Raw genomic sequence first — 25,636 nt, forward strand, 5'->3', positions numbered from 1 at the left:
CCATGAACAAGGTATATCCTTCCATTTATTTGTATCTTACTCAATTTCTTTCTTCAGGGTCTTATAGTCTTCAGAGTACATTTTATACCTCTTTGGTTAAATTTATTCATAGGTATTTTATACTTTTTGATACAATTGTAAATGAGTTTTTTTCTTAATTTCTTCTTCTGATTGTTTGCAATTGGTGTATAGAAATGCAACAGATTTCTGATTAGTGATTCTGTATCATTCTTCAACTTGACTGAAGCCATTTATTCAAATATTGAGAGTTTTTATCATAAAAAGATGTTGAATTTTGTCATATGCGTTTCCTGTATCTGTTGAGAGGATCATATGGTTTTTATCCTTTATTTTGTTAATGTTATATATCACATTGATTGATTTATGGATGTTCAACCATCCTTGCATAGCTGTGATGAACCCTATGTTGTCATAATATATAATCCTTTTAATGAATTATTGACTCTGTTTTGCTAACATTTGGTTTAGGATTTTTTTTTTTTTTTTTACCCTCACTGGAGGACATTTTTCCATTCTTTGTCCAGATAGAGCGGGAGGGAGAGCAAGGAAGAGAGAGAGAGAAACATCGATGTGAAAGGGACACATTGAGTGGCTGCCACCTGCACGACCCAACCAGGGCTGGGGACAAACTGCAACTGAAGTACATGCCCTTAGCGGGAACCGAACCTGGGTCTCTCTAGCCCACAGGCTGACGCTCTAGCCACTGAGAAACCCGGCCAGGGCTGGTTTAGGATTTTTGCATCTATGTTCACCAAGGGTATTGGCCTGAATTTTCTTTTTCTGTAATGGCTTATCTCATTTTGGTATCAAAGTAATGCTGGCATCATAAAATGAGTTTGGAAGTGTTCTTTCCTCTTCGATTTTTGAAATATTTTTTAAAAGATAGATATTAATTCTTTAAATGTTTGGTAGAACTCACCTGTGAAGCTATCTGTTCCTGGACTTTCATTTGTTGGGAGTTTATTATTATTATTACTACTGCTTCAATTTTACTGTTAGTAGTAATTGGTCTGTTTAGCTTTTTTCTTTCTGGTTCAGTCTTGGAAGGTTATATATGTCTAAAAATCTATCCATTTATTTTGATTGTCTTATTTTGGGGGATATAGTTGTTCATAGTATTTTTTAATGATTTTTTTTTATCCTCACTCGAGGACATTTTTCCTTTTTTTTTTTCAGATAGAGTGGGAGGAAGAGAGAGAGAAACATCGATGTGAAAGGGACACATCGAGTGGTTGCCACCCGCACGACCCAACCAGGGCTGGGGACAAACTGTAACCGAGGTACGTGCCCTTAGTGGGAACCAAACCCGGGTCTCTCTGGACCACAGGCCAACGCTCTAACCACTGAGCAAAACTGGCCAGGGCTTCTTTAATGATTTTTAAAAATTTCTGTGGAGTCGGTTGTAACTTCTCCTTTTTCATTTATGATTTTATTTATTTGGGCTCACTTTCTTTTCCTTGCTGAGTTTGGCTAAAGTTTTGTCTATTTTATTTATCATTTTAAAGAACCAGCTTTTAGCCCTGGCTGGAGGACCAAAGTGTCACAGATTCAATTCCCTGTCAAGGGCAGGTACCTGGGTTGCGGGTTCAATCCCCAGCCCCAGTTGGGGTCGTGTGGGAGACAATCAGTTGATGTCTCTCTCTCACATAGATGTTTCTCTCTCTCCCTCCCTTCCACTCTCTCTAAAAAAATCAATGGATGAAGTGAGGGTAGTTGCAAGGCTTGTGGGGAAGGTGGGAATGATGAGGGAACTGAGACAGTGGTAGCGGTTGTGTAAAGATGGAGTTTCCCAGAGGAAATGAAAATTATCTGATGATCACAGGGTCCTCACACCCCTTTTTGTCAGGGGCCAAGAGAGAAAGAGAGGGAGAAAGAGAAACATCAATGTGAGAGCAAGACATCCATCAGCTGCTTCCTGTGTCCCTCTTCTGGGGATAGAGCCACGCCCCTCCTGGGGATCCAGCCAGAAACTCAGGCATGTGCCTTGACCAGAATTCAGTAGGCAACCTTCCAGTGCTCAGGACAGTGCCCAACCAACTGAGCCTTGCTGGCCAGGGCTAAAATATCAGTTTTTAAGAACAGTAAATTTAAAATATAATAATAGCCAGGCTGGTGTGGCTCAGTGGTTGATCATTGACCCATGCACCAAGAGGTCACTGGTTCGATTCCCAGTCAGGGCACATGCTCAGGTTGTGGGCCAAATCCCCAGTGGGGGGCGTGCAGGAGGCGGCCAGTTGATGTTCTTTCTCTCTCATTGATGTTTCTGTCTTTCTCTTCCTCTCCCTTCCTTTCTCTCTAAAATCAATAAAGGAAAAATATATATATATATATATAAAAAAAATAATAAAATAAAAACTAAAAAAAAATCAATGGAAAATATATTTGAGTGAGGATTAACAAAGAACCAGCTTTTCTTTTTTATTGATATTGTCTTTGTTTTTTAAATTCTATTTTGTTTATTTCTACTCTGATCATAACTATTTCCTTCTTTTGTTTACTTTGGGTTTTGTTTATTCTTTTTCCAATTGCTTTAAGTATAGTTAGATTATTTGGGATTTTTTCTTGTTCCTTAAGGTAGGCCTGTATATCTCTGAACGTCCCTCTTAGAACTGCTTTTGCGGCATCCTATACATTTTGAAAAGTTGTGTTTTCTTTTTCTTTCTTCTTTAAACATCAAAAACCATTTTTTTTTTAATTTTTAGAGAGAGAGGAAGGGAGAGGGAGAGAGATATAAAAACATCAATGAGAGAGAACATCAATTGGCTGCTCCTGCGTGCCCCCTTCCCCCTTGGGGATTTGGTCCACAACCTGGGCATGTGCCCTGACCCAGAATCAAACCGATGCATGAGTCAGTGCTCAATCACTGAGCCACACTGGCCCTGGCAGGGGCTCTTTATCTTTTCTTTCTTTCTTTCTTTCTTTCTTTCTTTCTTTCTTTCTTTCTTTCTTTCTTTGTTTCTTTCTTTGTTTCTTTCTTTGTTTCTTTCTTTGTTTCTTTCTTTGTTTCTTTCTTTGTTTTTTTCTTTCTTTCGTTAATCCTCACCTGAGGATATTTTTTTATTGATTTTTAGATAGAGTAGATGGGAGAGAGGGAGAAAGAGAGAGAAACATCAGTGTGAGAGAGACACATCGATTGGTTGCCTACTACACAACCCCGACGACACAACCCCGACCAGGGCTGGGGATGGAACCTGCAACCCAGGTAGTGCCCTGTACCCTTAACCAGGAATCAAACCATGACCCTTTGGTCTGTGGGCCAATGCTCTAACCATTGGGCAAACTGTCCAGGGTGAACATCTTTTTGATTGGGGAGAACCTTACTGGTGCTTGACGAGAACATTCCAGACTAGTTGATTAAGATTACATTCCTGTGAGATGTTGAAACTGCACTTAGATCAGGTATTAAATCTAGGTTTGGTTATAATGGGCTTTTAGCATGAGTGATGGCATTTGGTCCTGTGATTTTCTCTTTAGCAGGCAGTATCCCATCCGCCAAGTAGAAAGGCACTCCAGTAAGTTGTACAGAATGGAAGGTTTTTGTAAGCAGAAAGAGGTAGGACTAAGAAGAGTGGATTAGTTCAGGCAGGAGGTTTTATGCAGATTATTTCAGAAGTGTCTGATCAGGAAATTCCAGGCTGATTGGTTTAAAATTCTACTCCTGGAAGGGGCTGAAACTGAATTAGGTTAGTTATTAAGTTTTGGTTTAATGATATGACTTAGCAAAAATGATTTCATTCAGCCTGTTTCTTTCTTAACACCAAATTGTGTAATCATTTTACTTACCATTGTCAATGACACCACAGGAAACATCTTTCCCATGGAGGGGGCAGGGCCACAGCCCTGGGAAGGAAACAGGGGTCCCAGTGTCTCTCCCCAGCTCCTCACTGAGCAGAACTACCATCAGTTCATGAAAATAGTTTGGAGGTGGGATAAGGATTAAGGCAAAAGGTTTGTAGGGCAACCCTCCAAGTGACCCTCAGAGGCTGGAGAATCTGTCCGGTGTTCTCTTTGATCTCTGATGCGCCCGTGAAACAGTAAATGTGTGTGTCCTTGGGTGTGGTGGGCACAAATGGCACTAAATAGATTTCTGTTATCTTTCTCCCTGAGTAAGGTGATTTAAGTCACTTACCCTCTGGTTGGGGAGAAGTGTAAACCGTTTACCCTTAGTGTCCTTGGTTTGGGAAGATAAGATTTTGTGATTTACCAGGTGGCTGTAAACTGCTTGGCCTTTAACTATCCTCCGTTTCCTTTTCCACTTGTCCTGGCTTACTAACACTGTCTCAGGGAGGGTGGGAGAAAAGTGAGTGCCCGTGGGTGCCTCCTCCCACGATTGTACTTGTACAATGGCGCCCTCTGCTGACCCTGCTTTTCCAATGTTCAGGACCTTTTACAGTTTGGCAATTATTCCCCGGGTCCCTTCTCCCCTAGTGTTTCAGTTGTGGGGAGGGCATCATTTAATGATAATAAAATAGCATTCGGAGAATTGAAAGACAACTCTTTAGGTCCACCCCATACCTGATACCCAGAACTTTAGCTCCCTTTCGGAGACTTTCCGATACTACTACCTCATGTAACCTCTTTTAAGACCTGAACTACTTAGATGTCCGAGGGGAAACGGAGACAAGCAACTGAGAATGTGTCAGAAAATCCTCTAATGGCCAGCCGGTGTGGCTCAGTGGTTGAGCTCAACCCATGCACTAAGAGGTCGCCAGTTCAATTCCTGGTCGGGGCACATGCCCAGGTGTGGGTCAGATCCCCAGTGGGGGGTTTGCAGGAGGCAGCCAGTCGATGTTCTCTCTCATCGATGTTTCTGTCTCTCTCCCTCTCCCTTCTTCTCTCTCACTCTCAAATCAATAAAGAAAAAAGAAAGAAAGAAAGAAAGAAACTCCTCTAATGACCTCACCTTGCCTACTTCTTTCAGGTGCGACCCTGGCTCCCCCACACCCGGGGGAAGGGCGGAGGTTCAGAGCTGCAGAAAGAAACAGGTTTAGCAGGGCTGCATGGATAGGTCACTTCCCCCTTCCGTAGGTCCTGTGGGGGCAGTGAGCAACGCCGAAGCTGACCTAAATGTAGTTAAACTTCAATGAGACCTGTATGGGATTGGGGGGGCTCTTGAAGTCTCAGAAGGGCTGCACTTGGTTGAATGTTCTGGTGTTGCCATCTTGAAATGTTTAACGGTTTTGGAATAAAGGGCCTTGCCTTTTCATTGTGTAGCAGATATGGGGTGAGGGTGGATGTGTGATGCAGTCTTCTGGCTTCTGTCCACCCTCCCAGGGCGGGCCCAGAAGCAGCCAGGCAGTGGTGCTCCTGACAACAGCCTGTGGACCAGCAGCCCCTTGGGGAGCCCTGGGCTGGCTTGGGTTCTGCTTTCTGACCGGAAATGCTGCCTTGCTAGAAACCCAGGGCACCACACCGCCCCCTCCCCTGCCCCCAAGGCCTCTCCTGCAGCACTGCCTGGCAGCCAGCTCTTTGGCAGAGGGGCTGCTGAGGCCCTGCGGGCTGTGCACCTGGTCCATCCCAAGCACTGTTGCCACCTGGGCCAGCCTGGGCTGGGAGCCTTGTCTGGCAGTGCTGGGCTCTGGCTACAGGCTCAGCTCACCTGGAACATACCCGGTAGCACCTGCCAGCCCTGTTCTGCAGATTTATGCCTCTACTATGTGGTCTTCTTCTGGGTCTCGCACGGTGCCCAGGGCTGAAGATAACGCAGGAGGAGGCCCTGAGTGTGGGCCCTGGAGGAATGTTCAGTGGCAGAGCAGGAGCTGAGGAGCAGCGCGCCCTCCCAGGGCTCGGGGAAGCGCACAAGTGTGGCCTTCGGCTGTTCAATGCCCTCTTTTCTGAATTAGTCCCTGCTGCCAGGAGCTGTATCTGGCTTCCTCATGCTTCCCAGAATTACCACATTAGGACCACACTCAACTCACTGGGCAACCTCTTCATCGATACTCTCAGGGGCAAAAATTTGGACCTGGAGTTGCACTATTTTACATTGGAAACACCTGGCACCTTACTCCTTGCCAAGACTTTGGGAGGCACGGGATGGGAACGTCCACGCAAGCTGGGGCGCCACCCAGCGTCAAAGGAGGGCATATACTCTGCATGAAAGGGGCATGGGAGGAATTCTAGGAACTTTTCTCTCCTGCTTCACAGATAGCAGTGTCTACACAGGTTGGATGCCACAAGGAGTTGAGACTCTGGAAACTGAGGGAAATGTTCCACCTCCCACAGAATTCACAGGACAGGTCTGGAGTGGGCAGGGGCTATGTCCCTAATGTATGAGTTCCTACCAGTGCCCGCACAGAGCACGAGACTCAGTTTCTGCCCATCTCTCACACTGTCCCTGGGTCCGGTTAGGTCATGGACATTCTTTATGTCTCAGGCAAAGCTCGGACCTCCTGCATTCTTCCAGTTCAGACCAGCTATGGCCTGAAACGGGGGAGCAGACAATGATCCATGTGGGTTATTGGACCCGTGTAAATACGTCCTGGAGTTTGGGTGGGATCCTGAGTGGAGGCTGCAGGCGGGTTTGGAGGGATTCAGCTATTCCTCAGGGGCCGAGGTTGAGGGGAGCTTCGGCACCATGAAATGGACAGTACCTGAGGGGCTGGCAAAGACCAGGAGGGGCAGCGATAGTTCCACTTCCCCACCATGAGGTTTAATGGGCAGTCCTGGTGGTGGAGATCCCCAGAGGCTGTGTGGGGCTTGGGGCCCATGTTCAGGGGATCCCTGAGTTTAAGGTTATGGATGAAGAGGGAAGGAGAGAGCTGGAGCAGAGCTAGTCTGGGAAGGCTGGTGTTCTGGCTGTGAGGAGGAGGTGGGGGCTGGAGGGCACTCAAGGAGGAGTCCTGGTCTCGTGCCCCTTGAGCCTACTTTCGGTTTGCTTGAAATTCAATATAGACGCGGGTCCAGTGCTCCTCTCAAGGGTGATGGAGGTGGGAAAGGGCTGCTTCAGGGAAGGGAGGCAGAAGGGTTCGACTGCCCTGATCTGGCGACAGCAAAGGAAATTATGGGTTGTTCTAGCTGTGTGTAAATGGCCCTCTGCAGGGTTCAGATTACTTGCCTCCTGGTACTGGAGCCACCTCCCAGCCAGGGCCCCTCTGCAGCTGCCCTCCCCAGCACGTGGTGGGACGTGGGGCATCCCTGTCCAGTGCAGCCAGGGGTGGTGGGTTTGGGGGACTGAGTGGACATGGGGCACTTGAGGTGGACAGCAACTTATGGCTTGTGGGAGGGCTAGTGCAGGTGGTCCACACTCCCCACCCAGGGACAGGACGGGACCTAGGGCTCCCATTAAAACATGGCTCCATCTGTACACAACATCTCATCTCCTGAGCTGGCATTCAAGGCCCGTCACACCCCACCTGTCCAGCTCATCTCTGGCCACGTCCAGTCCAGAGTCAGTCCCTGTGGATTCCACTCCTGGCTATTTTAGTCTCCTCAGATTTCTGGTTCCACCTACCAGGAACACCCTTCCCAGTCAAATTTGTACATCCCCTTGGGCCTGAAATGTCCCAGTCCCAATACCTCTAACTGGCCACATCAAGAAGATGCCCTTTTCATTTCTTCAGGCACCAGCTATTACATTAAATCCCTTCTGTCAGAAGCTGTGTCGGGGCAACAACAGAAGCCGTCTCTGCTCTCGCAAACCTCACAGTCTAATGGGCCGCAGAGGGTGTGCCCGGGACTGATGCCCGAGCACACACAGGGCACTAACTGAGCCGAGGTGTCCTGAGAGGTCCTGTGGCGGCTGCTGGTGTTGCTGAGGCTATAAAAGGGAGAAAGGATGAATGAAGAAAGTGATATGGAGGATGGGGCTGGGGTAGAGCTGGGATGGGGCAATGATCGAAGAGCATTCCAGAAGGTGAACAGCATGTGCTCAGAAGGGCTCAGAGAAGATGAGAGAATGTGGGATATTGGAGGAAGTCACAAATCGATTCTGGCTCAAACTATAGTTTGGGGAGGCAACTGAGAGGCAGGCACAGGCCAGATCACAGAGGTTCTTACAATTAGTACATCCTAATGACCAATCTACCAGCAGTAGGTGAGGGCCCCTCACTGTGTATAACCTGCAGTTCCTTGAGATCAGTTACACCTAGTGGTCTATTTGCATGCTTCATGTGTCTGTCTTTGGATGGGCCTTGGTGCCCTAGGCTGTCCCCATTCCTCTCTGGGCCTTTCTGCTGGCTCTGGACTCACAGAGAGGGCAGAGGAGGAGACGGGACCACTGGTATGTGTATAGAGGGGAGGTTATTGCTCTACACACTGCCCAGCCTCATGCTCCTCAACCTCTACCCCAGGCCCCCTGTGTTTCTTCTGGATCATATGTAGACACTCAGGCTGCTGATCTTTCAGTTTGGTGAGAGGGCTCCCACCTTGACCTTCTCCCAGTGACCCATCAGTTTCCCTCATTTTACTGAAGTAGCATCTCTGGCTCACCTCTGAAGGCCCAGCAGGTGCAGGAAGCACCTGCACTTCCTCCAGGGTCTGACTGGCAGTCCTTTCCTCACTGGGTGCTGTTCATGTGCTTTCAATGGCTGTCAGGCCAGCCAAAGGGTGGCATGTTGTCCCTAAGATAATAACCCTCCTCTTGTCCCCCCCACCCCCCAAGAGCATTATGTTGTTGAGAACCCTGGAATGGTTGTTTGTTATTTACCGTGGTAATCAGAGCTGTTTGGGTCTGACAGAAGGGACCTCCATTAGCATCAGCTCCCTGATTAATGAAGTAGAGAACAAGGAACACGAAGGAGGATGTTGGAGTGAGCTGACCACCAGAAGTTAGTCTTTGGGCTTTACTGACTTTCCCATGCCTTCTCTGACCCTCTGTCTTCCCATCTTCCTAATGGGCTTGCTAATATCTACTTTGCCTTTTGGGGTCACTATGATGCCTGGGGTGACAATAGTTATTAATTTATTGCCATGAGGGGGGGGGGTCATCGTATGGGCTCATGTGTTGGAATGGGGTGTGGTTAGACCTTCCCATCTGCTGGTGGACTGCCCACTCCTGTCCCACATGGGTACGTTCCTTCAACTTTCCGTCTTCAGACACTCATCCACGGCGCACCAGCAGGCGTCTCGGATAAGGGAAGGGGGCGGGTTTAAGAGTCGAGCAGCACGATTCACTATGCACCCTTCTGCCTCCGCTGGTACTTCATCTCTCTCCCAATCTGAACTGAGGTTTGACTAATGTAAGAAGGTACGACTGGGCCCTGGGCTGCCATGATGGTCACCTGTGGGGTTCTAGCGTGAGCCAGGATATAGTAGGTCCAGTGTGGGCTTGGTTCTGGGGACCAGTGCAGCCACCTGGCTGCTCCTTCTGGCACCCTACAAGCTCTTCTTTTCTGGACTAGTTTCTGCCCCAGGGGCTATACCCAGCTTCTTCATGCTGCCCAACATCACTGCCATTACGATTATGAACAATTCACTGGGAAACTGTCATTTACCCCTTCAAGTGCAAGATTCTAGACTCCCAAGTTTCAGAGTCCTTCACTGGAGACACCTGACCTCCCCTGCCTGCCTGGACATTGGGCTATAAAAAGGAGGAGCAGTTGTTGGCATCCACGAAGTTGGGGGCAACCAGAGTGAAGGGAGAGGCATCTTCACTGCGAGAATGTGTATGGGAGGGATCCCAGGGATTGTCTCAACCCCCATTTCAGGTAGCTGGGCCAGCCGGTTTGGATGCAGGCGGGAAGACTTGAGTTTCTGGAGAGTGAGTGGGCCCTCCCCAGTTTCCCCACAAAACTCATCGGAGAAGTCTGGATGGGGCAGTGGAGATGCCCATAGTGAATGTCTACTGCTTCCAGAATGGAGCACAGGGATTGGGTACTGTCCACTCTCCTGAGCCTCATGGCCCTGGACAAACATTGGCATTCCCTGGGCCTCCTCAGGAAAGCTCAGATCTCCGGAGCAAATCCAATTTAAACCTGCGGAGGCAGACAAGTATCCTTGCAGATTAACAGGCGGGTCTGGACGATGCGGGTGGGAAATGGCAGCTACAGGCGAGGACTACGCTGTTCTCTGGCGGCAGGGCCCAGAACGCTTCAGCACCGCGGGCTGGACAGCGCCTCCCGCGCAGACGGGCGCTCCTCACCTCGCAGGAACTTCTCAGCGCGGGCGCGGTCTCTAAACAAAGAAAGAAGAGAAGGCTCTTAGAGACAGAGGCGATTTATGGGTCCCGAGACCGCAAGCGCACGTGGCGCGAGAATCCTTAACAAGTTGGGATCCCCTGTGGGGCCGGGATCACGTGTGGGGCTGCGTTAAAGCAGGACTCGGTCTGTACGTAACGCCCCATTTCCTGATCCTGGCCGTTCAAGAGGGGTCCCAATCCGCCTGCAGGGACTTATCTCTGACCAGTCCACGCCCCAAGACTTCTGGACCCAGAACCTCCTGAGCTGGGTCTGCAAGTCACATAGGGACCATTGGGGTTTAGGAGATGCACACCTAAGAGGAAAGAAAAGCGTGGGCGTGCTCCTGGGAGGAAGAGGCCAACCCACCTTTGTTTTCCACAGACTTTATAATTTTTCCAATAACAGCTGATCTTGTTTTTCTCAGCAGGATGAGTTTCAGGATTGCACTGCTCTGAAAGAGACACAAATCTCAAGAGCGCATCACCTCTATTTTAGTGGCAAGGCTGCACCTCCCCAGCAAGCCAGCGTCTAGGTGGGAAGCATATTCCTGGAGTAAGGGATGTGGGTGGGGGTGGAGAAGGATGTGGAAGAATACCAAAGATCAAAATCAGGGAAAGCATGAGATCAAACTGAGACTGGCAGAAGGTCAAAGGAGGCAGAGCTGATGCCCTCCCCAAAGGGAGAGAGATAGGAAAGAAGAGGTCACAGGTCCCAAGTCCAAAGCCTAAGAGTGTAGACAATATTAAACCTTAAGGCTTGAGAATAATCTTCTTTGGCTCAAATCTCTGCCCTCTAGACCCACTGGGGCGCTCTCCTCCATGGCTCTCTGGGCTGATGCTCTGTCTTCCAGGCCCACTAGGGTGGTAATGTCATCCCCATGGCTCTGAAGATAGTGGCTCTCTGCCTGGGCCCAGTGACTCTGCTGGGCCTGCGGCTGTGTGGGCTGGGGTGGGGGTGGGGGGTGCTGAAGCATGGGTGGAGGCATTCTGACCCACTGAACCAGGGAGGCAGCCATCCCCTTTGAAACTGTGTGTCTTGAGAGCTCTTGTGCTCTGGGCTTGTGGTGGGAGTGATAGCCCCGAGGATCTCTGAATAGCTTTTGGGGTCATTCTTCCACTGTCTTGAAGAATAGTGTCTGGCTTCTACTGAGGTGGCAAATCCACACTAATCTAATTGAACGGTCACTTGGCCACACCATTAGTGTTTTCATTTTTTGCAATATGGATAGGCTGAGAATCTTTAAGGTCTGCTTCCTTTTTGCTTAGAAGTTTTTTTTCCCCAAGCTTCAAAACATTTTCTTTTCTCTTTTTAATGTATCTTTATTGTTGAGAGTATTACAGATGTCCCCATTTCCCCCCATTACCCCTTTCCACCCAGCTCCTGCCCCACCCCAGGCCTTCACTGCACTGTTGTCTGTGTCCATGGATAATACATAAAAGCATATTAAATCTTCGGTTAATTTCGCCTTCCTTTTCAACAATTCTGTCTTTAAGTAATTTCTCTCTTCTGGCATTTTACTATAAGCAGTCAGGAGGAGCCAAGCCACACCTTCAATACTTTGCTTAGAAATTTCTTTAGCTAAACATTTTTCATCACTTGCAGATCTGCCCACAAAACACTAGAACACAAACACAATTCAGCCACGTTCTTTGCCACTATTTAACAATGATTGCCTTTCCTCCAGTTTCCAATATGCACTCCTCATTTCTGTCTGAGACTTCATCAGAATGCCCTTTACTGCTCATATTTCTACCTACTTTCTGTTCTAGATTACTCATATGTTCTCTAAGACAATGGAGGCTTCCTCCTCGACTCTCCTCGTCTGAGCTCTCACCAGAGTCACCTTCAAAGGCCCATTGATGGGAATGTAGGCATTTTCTAGTATGCATCTAAAAATTCTTCTGGCCTTTTCACATTACCCAGTTCCAAAGCCACTTCCACAAACATTTTTAGCTATTTGTTACAGCAGCACCTCACTCCTGGTACCAGTTTTTGTCTTAGGCCACTTGGACTGCTATAACAAAAACACGATAGAATGATTGCTTAAACAAACATTTATTTCTCACAGACCTAGAGGCTGGGAAGTCCAAGATCAAGCTGCTGGACAATTCAGTGTCTGGAGAGAGCCTGCTTCTTGGTTCAGAGATGGGCACCTTCACGAGGTGGAAAGAGGGGAGGAGACTACCCTTGGGGCCTCTTTTATAAAAACTTTAATCCCATTCCCGAGAACTCCACCCTTCTGACCTAATCACCTCCCCAAACCCCACCTCCTAATACCATCACATTGAAGTTTAGGATTTCAACATATGAATGGAGATGTATGTCAAATATTCAATGCATAGCAGTCTCCTTGTCAGCACTTGGTATTGCCAGTCTTTTTAACTTTAGACATTCTAGTAGGTGTGGTGATTTAAATTTCCATCTGGTATCATTTTATTGTTGCCTGAATAACTTTCTTTTTGTGCCAATCTGCTATAAAGGATTATCATTCCTGCCTTGGCCAGTTTGGCTCAGCGGTTAGAGTGTCAGCCTGCAGACCAGAGAGTCCTGGGTTCAGTTCCCACTAGGGGCACATACCTTGGTTGCAGTTTGTCCCCAGCCCTGGTTGGGGTCGTGTGGGTGGCAACCATTTGGTGTCTCTCTCTCGCATCGATGTTTCTCTCTCTCTCTTCCTCCTCTCTCCCTCTACCTCTATCTGAAGATAAATGCAAAAATGTCCTCAGGTGAGGATAAAAAATAATAAAAAAAAGAATTGTAATTCCTGTTTGTCTAAAATGTCTTTATTTTGTCTGTAGTTTTAAAAGATGGGGAAAGCAACCTGGGGTCTTAGTTCCTCTTCCCTGCTGAGCAGAGTTCCTATGCATCTCTGCCATGTGGGAGACAGAGATGAGTTAAGAGGTTTGTACAAAGCCTTGGCTCCTCTCCCACTCCACAGGGGGCCCTTTGAGGCCTCTGGAGAATCTGGTTGGGAAACCCTGATTCCTTTGATCTCTCTTTGTCCTAGGAAGTGTAAGGTGGGAGAGCTATGTGGATTTGCAAGTGGGAGAAAGTGTGAGAAAATAAAAGTGTGGAGTTGTGGGTGGTAGGGTGTGTTAATGAAACAATGGTGACCTGTATTGTTTGTACTCTCTCAATTTTTCTGGGACTGTGGATAATGCAATTATTATCTATCCCCTTTACTGTTTGGAAGTTCTCTTTGAAGTCTAACTGTAAATCAGACTGTTATTGTCTAGAGATGGGGTATTAATGTAATTTCACAACTATAAAATAACATGCAGAGAGTTGGAAAGCAGTTATTGGGTCCATCCCACCAGAAACCTCACTCACTTGAACATCTGAACTACCAAAGTGAAAACAGAGAGGGGCAGATGAGAACATGGCAGCAGGTCACCTAAAATCCCCATCATAGACACTTCTCTTGGTGCTGGCCTGGGTTCCCCATTACCTGGGGGCAGGAATAGAGGTGTTGGAGCTGCAGAGAGAAGCTGAGATTTAGCAAGGCAGCACAGAGAGTCCAACCTTATCAACCCCTGGCCTCTGATAAGGGCGACAGGTAGCCTGTGTGGGCTGATTAGATTGGTCTGCCCTCCCATCTTGGCTCTGGGAGAAGGTGCAGGGCAATGGCTCACACCCTAGTTAGTAACTACTCTGAAGTACGAAGTACGGTTAAATTTTCATCAGGCTAATATGAGTGGCCAGCTTCTAGCTAGATCTCCACCCCCTGGGGCTGCCAGGGCGTGTGGGGCCATGGTCACCAGGGAACTGCCCCTGGGCGTTGTGAGGTGCAGGCCAGCGTTCGGACTTAACTGCTGCCTGCGCAGACACTGCTACACCAGGGCCAATCTGTACCTGGAGCGCCCTCTGGCTGTGATGGGTGCTGACCTGGGCGTCCCTGTATGTCTCCCGTCTTTGGGTAGCCCCAGGCTCTGCTAGTCGTAATGTGCTGGACAGCGCCAGCCTGGCAGCAGAGCTCTGAAAACCGCTGCGCCTGGATGATTATTACCTCGCCTCTCTCCATGATCTGCACAGACCAGTCTGACGCTAAGAAAGCGCAAGACTGCTAGAGTGCACATGGTGGGCGTCCAGGGAGAGCCAGGGTGCCACCATGGGCAACCATATCAGCGTGGACATCAGTGTGGACATTGCTGGGCCTAGAGTCATACCTGTCATTCTTCCCTGAACTAGCCACTGCCCAGAGGAGTTGGACTGGTCTTCCGTGGCTTCTCGGTGTTCCTCACTTCAACACCGCCACAGCTGAGCTGCCTTCTATCCTGGACACTGGAGAGGAGGGTGAGGCTATCCATGGAAGCTGGGGGTCTCCCAGGGTAGAGGGAGGGCTGTTTTTTTGTTTGTTTGTTTTGTTTGTTTGTTTGTTTGTTTTACTGCGTAGAATGTGCATGGGAGGAACTCCAGTAATTGTTTTTGTTTTTGCTGGAGTCCCCATCTCTGGACCCGAAGTTAGGGGAGTCAGTGTGGTTTGGATGTGGGTGGGGTGGGTTCAGCTCCTGAAAACTGTGGAGACTCTCCGTGGCCTCAGCCTCTAAACACCACTTACAAGAAAAGTCTGGAAAAGGCAGTGGTGATGTCAATAGCGGGCGAATTTCTAATGGTGCAGATGGGGCATGGAATTCAAGTGTGGCCTCACAAGTCACTCACCTTCCCTGGCCTTTCCAGGTAAGCACAAACCTCCTGGGATTCTTCCGATTCAAACCAGTGGCGGTCACAGCTGCTGAGGAATACAAGGAATGCTGCAGGTTATTGGGTCGCTGGGTATGCATCTTGGATTTTTCCTGGGTACCTGGTTGGAGGTTGGAGGCTGGAGGTAGGGGCAGCTATGTGCTGGGGCAAGTAGGCAGCCAGAGGTGATCAGCCACTTCAACACTGAGGACTGCACAGTGCCCTCTGGACAGTCTGGCAAAGCCAAAGGAGAAATGGTTAGTCACTTATGCCCAACCCCAGCACAGCCCACAGAAGCTTGGGCAGAACTGCGGGGCTTGGGGCCTGGGGCCTGGGAACTGTGCTCATGGGGTCTGGACCAGACTTCCAGAAGAGTTACAGAAACTTTCTAGATGTCATGTAAATGACTCTGTATAGCGCTTCAGATTACACATCTTTTTATACCTGGTCTCCTTTCTGCTTCACAACAGCTAGGGAACTTATCCCCTCTAATAGATGAGGGAGCTCAGAGGGGGGTAACCAATCTCTCCAAGGCACACTGCCACAGAGGGGTTTGAGCTAATGTTTGAATGGTTGCCTTGGTTATAGCAGATTCATTCCCACAGATGATGACAATCATGGAAGGGCATTGTTTTAGGATCCTGAGGGCTGATGGGCCAACAAAAGGGGGAGGCACTTGGTGTGAGGGTAACATATGGCCCTAAACAGGGCACTGCTCATGTGAGGTGGGACCCCTGGTCGGGCTGGGCAATGTTCAGGGCTTCGAGGAGGAGGAGGGCACCCGATAAAATGTGACTTTGTCTATTCCTAAAGCCTGAGGTGGCATTCAAGGCCTATCAGAGTTCATCTATCTGGACTCAGTAGGCCAGGACCTCCACCTTTGGGCCAGAAGTCACTCTCCTCTTCTCTGACGAAGCTGTCCCACTCAGGGCTGGATCTAGGGTGAGGTGAGTGAGGAACCAAGGGTGCAAAAATTAACGAGGCACTCACTCTCAGATCATGCAAATGCAGGCTAGTGTTGATATGACCCTAAAACTGAGTCTTTTCTCTCCCATCTCTCCCTCCTTCCTCCACTCTAAGCCCTACACTCCCAGAGGCTAGAGACAGCCTGTGATAACCCCCAGGTGTCCTCAGCCCAGCATCTGGTCAGTGCAGGGCTCACAGTTGGATTCAATAAACATTTGTCAGTGGCCAAGCCTCATTTTTCTTTCCTGTGAAAAAAAAAGTGGCCTGGGCTGGGAATGGCAAGTGTGTGTCACGTGATCTAACCGAGGTTTGGCCAGTGGCTGGACTTCGCATTTACTAGAGGAAAGTAAATGACCTATGGGGAGAACCCAACGCCCGTGCAAGATTCAGAAAGTCCAAGCCAGAAAATAAAGAACATTTACATACGAGGTAACAGAACTGGAGCGTGAAGATGACTTGCTCCAAGTCACACGGCCGCGTAGGGACAGGGACACGGCTACATGACAAGATCTTCGAGGAGGCAAAACCTCTGATGCAGTTATTGAATGCACAGCGAGTGTATCGACATTCTACTTATTAGGCCTGGAACAATGAACAGGATTAATCCATTGCTTTTGCCTGCCAGTAAGAGCTGCGCGCTGATTGGTCCTGGTTGAGGCGACGGCAGAAAAGGCGTGCACGTGGGACGCGCCGCCTGAGGAGCGCGCGGGAGGGGGAAAGTCCGCCGAGAAACCATGGCGTCGCTCAGTGGTCGCACCGCGGTCTGCGTGATCTGCCTGGAGAAGCCCAAGTACCGCTGCCCCGCCTGCCGCGTGCCCTAGTAAGCGCCCGCAGCCGAGGGGGAGGGGAGCGCGCGTTTCAGGCTGGGCTGGGGGGTGAGGGGGCGGGAGACCAGCGGGGCTGCGGGAGGGCCCGCTCGGCCTCCGGCTGAAGTGCCCCGTGGGTTCTGTTGTTGCAGCTGCTCGGTGACCTGTTTCCGGAAGCACAAAGGTGAGGCCCCCGCGGGGCAGCTCCCGGGTCCCGCCAGGTGCCACGCCCCGCCGCCGTCTCCGGGACGGGGGCCCCTCGGGCCGCGCTCCCTCCCGGCCTTGTCGCGCCGGATTCCGTCGGATCTCCCGGGGGCACCTCAGCCTGTGAATGCCGCGCCGGATTTTGAACAATCAAAACCTATTTTCTGTTCTGTCTTTTCTTCGACTACTAGCCTTTTCCCCGTCTTTGAGTTCGTCGGGCCCTGGCCAGTTTGGCTCAGAGGTAGAGCGTCGGCCCGCGGACCAGATGAGTCACGGGTTCGAGGGCACGTACCTAGCGGCTCGTCCCCGGCCCTGGTCGGGGTTGTGGGGAGGCATCCAGCCCATGTGTCCCTCTCACTTCGATGTTTCTCTCTCTCCCTTTCTCTCCCGCCCACTCTATCTGAAAATAAATAGGAAAATATCCTTGGGTGAGGATTTCTTTTAAAAATCGGAAAAATCAACCCAGCTATTTCAACTTAGTATTCCCACGCAGCCCCTCATGATTTGGCACAAGCTGCGCTGGTCAAGGTTAAGGAGAATATTTTTTCTTTTAAATAATGATTTGTTGGAAACAATGAGGTAGTTCTGTTTAGCATCAGGAGCTATATTCATTCTCTCAGCTGTCAATGTTGTCAAGTCTACATTTTAACTCTCCAGTCTGGCTCCCCTTAGCCTTCAGGGACCCTTTCCCAGACCTCATGATTGGTTGACTCTTTTTTTTTTTCTAATTCTCACCCGAGGATATTTTTCTGTTTATCTTCAGGTAGAGAGAGGGAGAGAAAGGGAGCGGGAGAGAAACATCGTTGTGGGAGGGACACATTGACTGGTTGCCTCCTGCATGACCTGACCAGGGCCGGGGATGAACTGCAACCTAGGTACATGCCCTTGGCTGGAATTGAACCCAGGACTCATTGGTCCGTGGGCCACACTCTACCGCTGAGCCAAATTGGCCAGGGCTAAATCAGGAGACCTTTTACATCTTACCCATCTCTTTAGCTGTCATCCCCAAGACTCAACCCCTGTGGGGTAGGCCTGATGATTTTCATCTGTGTATGCATAGTGGTACATGTACATGCAAATTTGGTATCTGAAACTCCTGAGAAAATAGTTTGATACTAATTGAAGTCAGTGTGCCACTTACTCAGATGAAAGCCCTGTGAGATTAGGCAAGGCAAGGATGGATCTGGACAGGTCCCAGGGTGTCCATGAGGTCTTTCTCTGTACCGCAGGCCGACGCTCCAACTGCTGAGCCAAACCGGCCGTGAGGTCTTCTGTCGGTTTCAGGGTTGCTTATTTTTGTTGTACTGCCCCTAGATCTGATCTCTCATTTCCTCTATATCCATCTTCACCCTGCCCCCCCATCTTTCACTCCATGCATATGCTGGCTTGGTAGGGGGTGGGTGGGGGGAGGGTGCAGCCTTGTCACTGAAATGGAGGTGATGTGCTCCTGAGATTTGTGTCTCTTTCAGAACAGTGCAATCCTGAAACTCGTCTTGTTGAGAAAAAAATAAGATCAGCTGTTACTGCAAAAACTATAAAGCCTGTGGAAAACAAAGGTGGGTTAGTTGATTTCAAACAAACCTGGAAAGGGGTTTTAAATAGAGACTTGGGCTGGAGCAGGGAGTCAAGGACCATGTCTTCATTAGGGAGAAGCAGCTTCCTTAGCCCAGAGCACCAGCATGTTGGGGTCACATGTCATCACACGTGATACATAGCAGCCTGAAGGCATTGTTCAGGACAAGAAAAATAGGAGCAGGTGGTAGAAGGGGAAAGGCCATAGGTGTGGTTTGGGGGTGAGGGAGCCTTCTGTAGTCATGGCTTCAGTCTCCCTCCATGGGCCTGGCTGGGGCTGTCAGTTCACCTGAGCTGGGCCTAGGTAGTAGGCTGCCTTTGGCCTAGGTCACCTTGCTGCTGCTGGGGGCTCTGCACAGTGGTACTGGAATGTCATTCCAGCCAGCCAGCCTTTAATACCTCCTGGGTGTCACGCCAGGCTCTGAAAGCAGCCCCTCCTGGTGCCACCAAAGGCCTATTGAACATTCACAGCAAGGAGATGGCCCATTTCTGCCCTTGGAGAAACTTCCTTATTGGGTTCAGGCGATGACAGCAATTTCTGCCCATGAGGGGATTCATGTTAGGCTTTTATGGAGCACACCTAGTTTATTGGTCTATCATGAAGCCATGGTGAGGAGAGGTAGAGTGATAAGAACTGGAAAATCAGCCTCCAAGCATAACGACCATAGGGAAACATGTAAACTACATGTATGAACACTAGGATGCATTTGTTAAAGTCACCAATTTTTCTTTTTCCCCTTTCCTTCCCTTTCCTAAAAGAGTGTTAGTAGTCATAAATTTCAGAGAAGAGGTTTTGTCTATACCTACTTGCATACCTGTTATTGTCACGTGTGTGTGTATACTTTTTTTTTAAATTAATTTGTTTTTGTTACGGATGTTTCTCTTTTTCCCCCCATTGACACCTTCCTCCCGATCCTGCCCTGCATGTACATTTTTTTTACTTGGGTTTTTTTTGTTTTGTTTTGTTTTTAAATCCTCACCTCAGGATATTTTTCCATTTATCTTCAGACAGAGTGGAAGGGAGAGAAAGACACGGGGTGGGGGGAGACATCGATGTGAGAGAGACACATCAATTGGTTGCCTCCCGCAAGACCTGACCAGGGCTGGGGATGAACCATAACTAAGGTACGTATCCTTGACCGGAATCGAACCCATGACTCATTGGTCCACAGGCTGATGCTCTAACTGCTGAGCCAGACCTGCTAGGGACATTTTTTAACCTTTTGGAATAGTTGTTAAAATGTGGCCATCGGGTTTGCTTTAGAGTCATAAGTAGTTGATTGTGTTGTATGTTCCTTAGATGATGATGACAACTCTATAGCTGATTTTCTCAATAGTGATGAGGAAGAGGACAGAGTTTCTTTGCAGAATTTAAAGAATTTAGGTAAGTCTGTGCTGTGCTTATTTATTCTTTTTTTTTAAATTTTTTTAATCCTCACCTGAGGACATTTTTGCATTTATGTTCAGATAGAGTGGGAAGGAGAGAGAAGGGAAGAGAGAGAAACATCAATGTGAGAGAGACACATGGACTGGTTGGCACCCACACGACCCCAACCAGGACTGGGGACAAACTGCAACTGAGGTACATGCCCTTATTGGGAACTGAACCTGGGACTCTCTGGTCCACAGGCCAACACTCTAACTGCTGGGCTGAACTGGCCAGGGTGTGATTTTATTTTTATTTTTTATTAAAAATTTTTTTTTCTTTATTGATTTTTTTTAGAGATAGAAAAACATTGATGAGAGAGAACATTGATTGGCTGCCTCCTGCATGCCCCCACTAGGAATTGGGCCCACAACCTGGGCATGTGTCCTGACTGGGAATTGAACCAGCACCCTCTTGGTGCATGGGTTGATGCTCAACCACTGACAAACACCAGCCAGGCTGATTTTATTTTTATTTATTTATTTTGAGAGAGAGAGAAATATCGATTTGTTTTTTCACTTATTTATGCATTCATTGGTTGCTTCTTATATGTGCCCTGACCGGGGGGTCAAACTCAAAACCTTGGTATATTGGGATGACACTCTAACCAACTAAGCTACCTGGCCAGGGCCAGAATGTGATTTTTTTTTTTTTTTTTTGGTACGTGCCCCTAGCGGGAACCGAACCTGGGACTCTCTGGTCCGCAGGCCAACGCTCCAACCACTGGCCAAACTGGCCAGGGCCAGAATGTGATTTTTAAAGTTATTAAATGCTTTAGCATGGCATGCAGAGCCCTTCATCCAGCCACATGGTTCTTTAAATAACATGGGGCTTCCACACCTCCCAGCCTGTCTCCAAGACTGTCTCCCTTGTCCTGGAGTCATACTGGCTTTGTGGGTTGGCAGAATTCTGTTCCTCCTTCAAGGCTTTGTTCAAGTGTCCTCGGTTAAACTTTTCTTGACCTAATTCTGTCAGAATTAGACACTTTTTCATCTTCCCATGCTACCATTCACTGGATTTTATGGTAAATTGTCTCACACCAGTCCGTAGGGGAAGAACCTGCATTTATTCCCATGTTCCTTGTACTCCATTTACAGTCCAGCCATTAATGCAGACTGGGTAATCCCAGGACTTGATGTTTTTAGAGGGAGGCGGGTGTTAATAATGCACAGTGTTTTTGTAGGACTGCTCATTCAGTCCGGATAGCAGTTCTGTTACCTATAGAATGGGCCAGGGTAGTTCCTACAGGTGGGTGTTATTTCCATTCCCGTTACACAGAGTCAGCCTGACAGGTGGTGCTGAGTTAGACTGAGGTTGGAGCTGAGCTGGGGATAGGTGTGAACAGTTCTCTAATCTATAAAGCACCTGACTGATGTTAGTTCATTGCTATAGATCCTGCTTCCTCCTGGATCAAGTGCTTGCTTAAGCATCATTCAGAGTATGCGGTGTAACTGTCCTTGCCAACAAGCTAGTGCTGTTCTCTGTATTAGTGGTGGTGAAGTATTTTTTTCTTAGCTGAAGTGGCATAAAGTTCAAGTATTTACAAAGATACCCAAACAGCAATCTGATAGTCTGTAACTTGGAAATCATTTGATATGCTGATCTCACCTTGTTTATGTAAAGCATTGAGGTTAATCTGTGGGTTTAAAGGTTAAGGGGATGCAATATTTATTTAATATTTGAAGCATTTAGCCATCAGCCATCTTCACCTGTTCCCATTTCAACTCAGATCGGCTTTCCTTCCTTTATTTTTCAGGGGAGTCTGCAGCATTAAGAAGCTTACTGCTCAATCCACACCTTAGACAGTTGATGGTCAGCCTGGATCAGGGAGACGACAAGGCCAAGCTCATGAGAGCCTGCATGCAGGAGCCCTTGTTTGTGGAGTTTGCGGACTGCTGTTTAAGGATCGTGGAACCATCCCAGAGTGAGGATTCTTAACACATTGTTGACTGGCAATTTTACGAAGAAGTTATCTCATGTCATGGGCTAGTTTTTTGTAACTGAGTATGAAAGTGAAACAGTCTAAATAAACTCCAGTATACTTTATTTATACATAATGAATTTAAGTGAAACTTTGTACATATCTGCTACATTATTATATTTTATACATATTATATATTTTAGTATTTTTTGGTGTGGTATACTGTATAGCAATTACCTACGTGTAGTGGTACGCAACATGATTTGCAAATATATCTGGTTTCCCTGTGCTTTCCTTTTTTTTAACCTCACCTGAGGACATTTGTGCATTTATCTTCAGATAGAGCAGGAGGGAGAGAGGGGAGGAAGAGAGAGAAACATCCACATGAAGGAGACACATCGAGTGGTCGCCACTCACACGACCCCAGCCGGGGCCAGGGACAAATTGTAACCAAGGTACATGCCCCTAGCGGGAACCGAACCCAGGACTCTCTGGTCTGTGGGCCTACACTCTAACCACTGAGCCAAACTGGCCAGGGCTGCCCTTTTCTTTTAAAACACACACTTTACACATTCTAGTTGGACTTATTTTATACCAGTGACTATTTTTTCTAAAACATGGTCTTTCAGTTGCCCTGAAAGCCTAAAAGGGGAGTCAGTGTCAGGAGCTCTTGTAGAAGGACCAGAAGAAGCATTAGGTTCTGAGCTGCAGTCACTTGAACCAGCAGATATCCGTTCCCTAGCGACTTCGAGGAGAAATTTTTTGTGTCTTATTTTGTGTATTTGTAATAACAGTAAATTTTGAATGCATTGAATAAAGTGCAGTTGATCAGAAAGAATGCTACTTTTTTAGATCACTTTATACTTTTTTGAAAGATACTGCTGTTCGCCAAATATTAGTCTGCTCTATCGACTCCTTTCATGTATTTGTTGTAGTCTCATATGCACAGGTTTAACTATATCTTCTGTAGAATTTCTTTTTCACTTTCCAGTTTTTGTAGAGGCATTGTGGATAGTTGATTTCATATTCATTAGTCTTATCTTTCCATGATATAAGGACAATGGGTCCTTTCCGTAAAAATGCCATTACCCCTCTCTGAAGATTCTCTGACTTTTCTTTTAGTACCTTTGGCAAGCCACAGTTTTCTCTTATGGTACCACAGATTAACGTTTTCTCTTCTAATAATATTTCAGCTGTAGAAATGCTGTTGTAGTAATTATCTTGGTATGCACGATGCCAAGAATCAAGATATTGCTCTAAGACAGATAATAGAGCCTTCACCCAAATAAATCTCGAAGTTGCAAATGTATCCACTCTCACTTTCACAAAGTTTTCTCACTAAAATCCCTTATTTTATTATTTTTGCTGGATTATATGTTCTGAAGCTGATACATTCTCTATATGGTATCATTGCTTCATCTAGGGATAACTCTTGCTTAGGTACATACAAAGACTGAAATTCTGGAAGAAAGTAATCCAAAAGAGGCCTAATTTTATACAGTCCGTCTTCAGGTATTTTGTGAATTATCACTAAGATGAAAAAATGTAAGAATTTGCTCAAACCTTATTGTGCTCATAGTTTTAGGAAATACTAGAGCTTCAACCAAAGGGTCCGTTGACCAGTAATCCCTCCAATGTGATTTTTTTTGTTTGTCCCATCAATATCAACAAACTGAGAAACTTCTTTAATTGGTATTGGTAACTTTTGTCCATGGTACAGTTTTTGTAGATTTTTTTGAAAATTGTTTCATTTGGTGGTGGTATAAACAACTAAATAAAAAAATCATCACTAAAAAGTCCGTCACTTCCCTGATGCTCTGTGGATCACTAAGGGCAGTGGTTACACCCAGAATATCTGAATAATCCTCCAAAGTTGGTGTAATATCATTTTCAATTCACTCTTCTTCAAAATCATTTTCACTATCAGATATTACATTTCTTTTTTGTCGTTTTGGTGGTCTAATATCAGACTCTTTACCGTCTTTCAATAAATTATCAATTTCTGCATTACTACAATATATTTCAAAATCACTTGGACAATCAGATAAAGTGTCTGCATATAATTCATTAAAAAGTTCTTCACCTTCACGATCAATTATGGTTGAAACTTTTGTAATACTATTAATTGTGATAAAAACCTAAATATCAAGAAAAGTCACGTTTTTAATAATAAACTGAACACGATTGAACACGAACAGGATCTTACAATATCCTTGATATATATGTTCAAACTGTGAGCGGTTAGGAGATAGTCCAAGTTTAGATGGCTTGACACTGAAATTGTTTACCGAACCTCTGATTTGTGGTCTCGCCCAGAGAAGTGGAAAGAAAAGGAGTCCACGTGAGGCTATGGAACGGTGTGCTGTTTTTTGAACTTCGATACTCAAGGCAAAGAATCACAAATACAATAATCTTACATTACCCTGAGTTTCAAAAATTGAAATAGCTAATGCAAGTGTAAACACCAGTCACCTCGTGAGCAGTCAGCAAGGTTCGGGCGTGAAAACACCAGTCACTTCGTGAGCGATTAGCAAGGTTCGGGCATGAAAACACAGGTTAACTTGTGAGCGGTCAGCAAGGTTCAGGTGTGAAAACACGAGTCACCTCGTGAGCGGTCAGCAAGGTTCGGGCGTGAAAACAGGTTAACTCGTGAGCGGTCAGCAAGGTTCGGGGCCTTGAAAAACAGGTTAACTCACGTAGCGGGTCAGCAAGGTTTCAAGAGCGTGAAAACACAGGTTAACTCGTGGACGGTCAAGCAAAGGTTCGGGCATGAAAACCAGGTTACTCGTGAAGCGGTCAGGCAAGGTTCGGGTCGTTGAAAACAGGTTAACCTCGTGAGTGGTCAGCAAGGGTTCAGCGTGAAAACACAGGTTAACTCGTGAGGAAACCCGCCAAGGTAAACAGGTTAACTCGTGAGTGGTCAGCAAGGTTCAGGCGTGAAAACACAGGTTAACTCGTGAGCGGTCAGCAAGGTTCGGGCATGAAAACAGGTTAACTCGTGAGCGGTCAGCAAGGTTCGGGCGTGAAAACAGGTTAACTTGTGAGCGGTCAGCAAGGTTCAGGTGTGAAAACAGGTTAACTCGTGAGCGGTCAGCAAGGTTCGGGCATGAAAATGTAATAACTCCATTCTGACCCTCAGTTACTGCACGTACACACCCTGGCAGTTACTCTTTTGTAAACATAAGGGCCTTAAGACACCCACAGAAAACTATAAAGATAAGGGGTTAATGAAGGCCTTGGGAAACTCGAAGGAATCATGAAAAGAAAGAGATTGATGGTTGCCCTGACCTCTAACAGCTCCTCTCGTCCCCCTTCTATTAGTCCCCCCCTTATCGGTGCCAAAAACGGCACCAAGAGAATATAGTTTTTTCCCCCTGTAGTTTGTGACTTTAAACGTGGGCAACAAAGAAGGCTCGCTGCTGAGGATTCGGGGAAGCAGTACCCCCCAGCCCGCCAGTGTAATGAAGTGCTCCTTCACAAGTCAGCTGTGCGTCTCTAGTTATCTCGCCGACATGTTACAACAAAAACACCAGTTATGCCCTGGCCTGTTTGGCTCAGCGGTTAGAGCGTCGGCCTGCGGTCCAGAGAGTCCCGGGTTCGGTTCCCGCTAAGGGCACGTACCTCGGTTGCAGTTTGTCCCCGGCCCTGGTTGGGTCGTGCGGGTGGCAGCCACTCGATGTGTCCCTTTCACGTCAATGTTTCTCTCTCTCTCTCTTCCCCTCTCTCCCTCTCCCTCTTTCTGAACAAAAAATGGAAAAAAATGTCCTCGGGTGAGGGTAAAAAATCAAACAAACAGCAACAAAAAAAACAAGTTACCTCGTGAGCGGTCAGCAAGGTTCGGGCATGAAAATGTAATAATTCCATTCTGACCCTCAGTTACTGCACGTACACACCCTGGCAGTTACTTTTTTGTAAACATAAGCGCCTT

At 47.4% G+C, this 25,636-nt stretch overlaps 1 protein-coding gene across 1 annotated transcript; it reads left to right on the top strand.

Moving 5' to 3' along the window:
• Positions 1-16,455: 16,455 nt before the first annotated feature.
• Positions 16,456-21,857, top strand: ZNHIT3 (zinc finger HIT-type containing 3). The gene is made up of 5 exons (XM_036268998.1): positions 16,456-16,599; positions 16,738-16,769; positions 18,259-18,345; positions 19,662-19,745; positions 21,544-21,857. Exons 1-5 carry the CDS (start codon positions 16,514-16,516, stop codon positions 21,723-21,725), a joined length of 471 nt encoding a protein of 156 aa, XP_036124891.1. The 5' UTR covers positions 16,456-16,513; the 3' UTR covers positions 21,726-21,857.
• Positions 21,858-25,636: the final 3,779 nt, after the last annotated feature.

Source organism: Molossus molossus, unplaced genomic scaffold (assembly GCF_014108415.1).
Source record: "Molossus molossus isolate mMolMol1 unplaced genomic scaffold, mMolMol1.p scaffold_m16_p_19, whole genome shotgun sequence".
Classification (NCBI taxonomy): domain Eukaryota; kingdom Metazoa; phylum Chordata; class Mammalia; order Chiroptera; family Molossidae; genus Molossus; species Molossus molossus.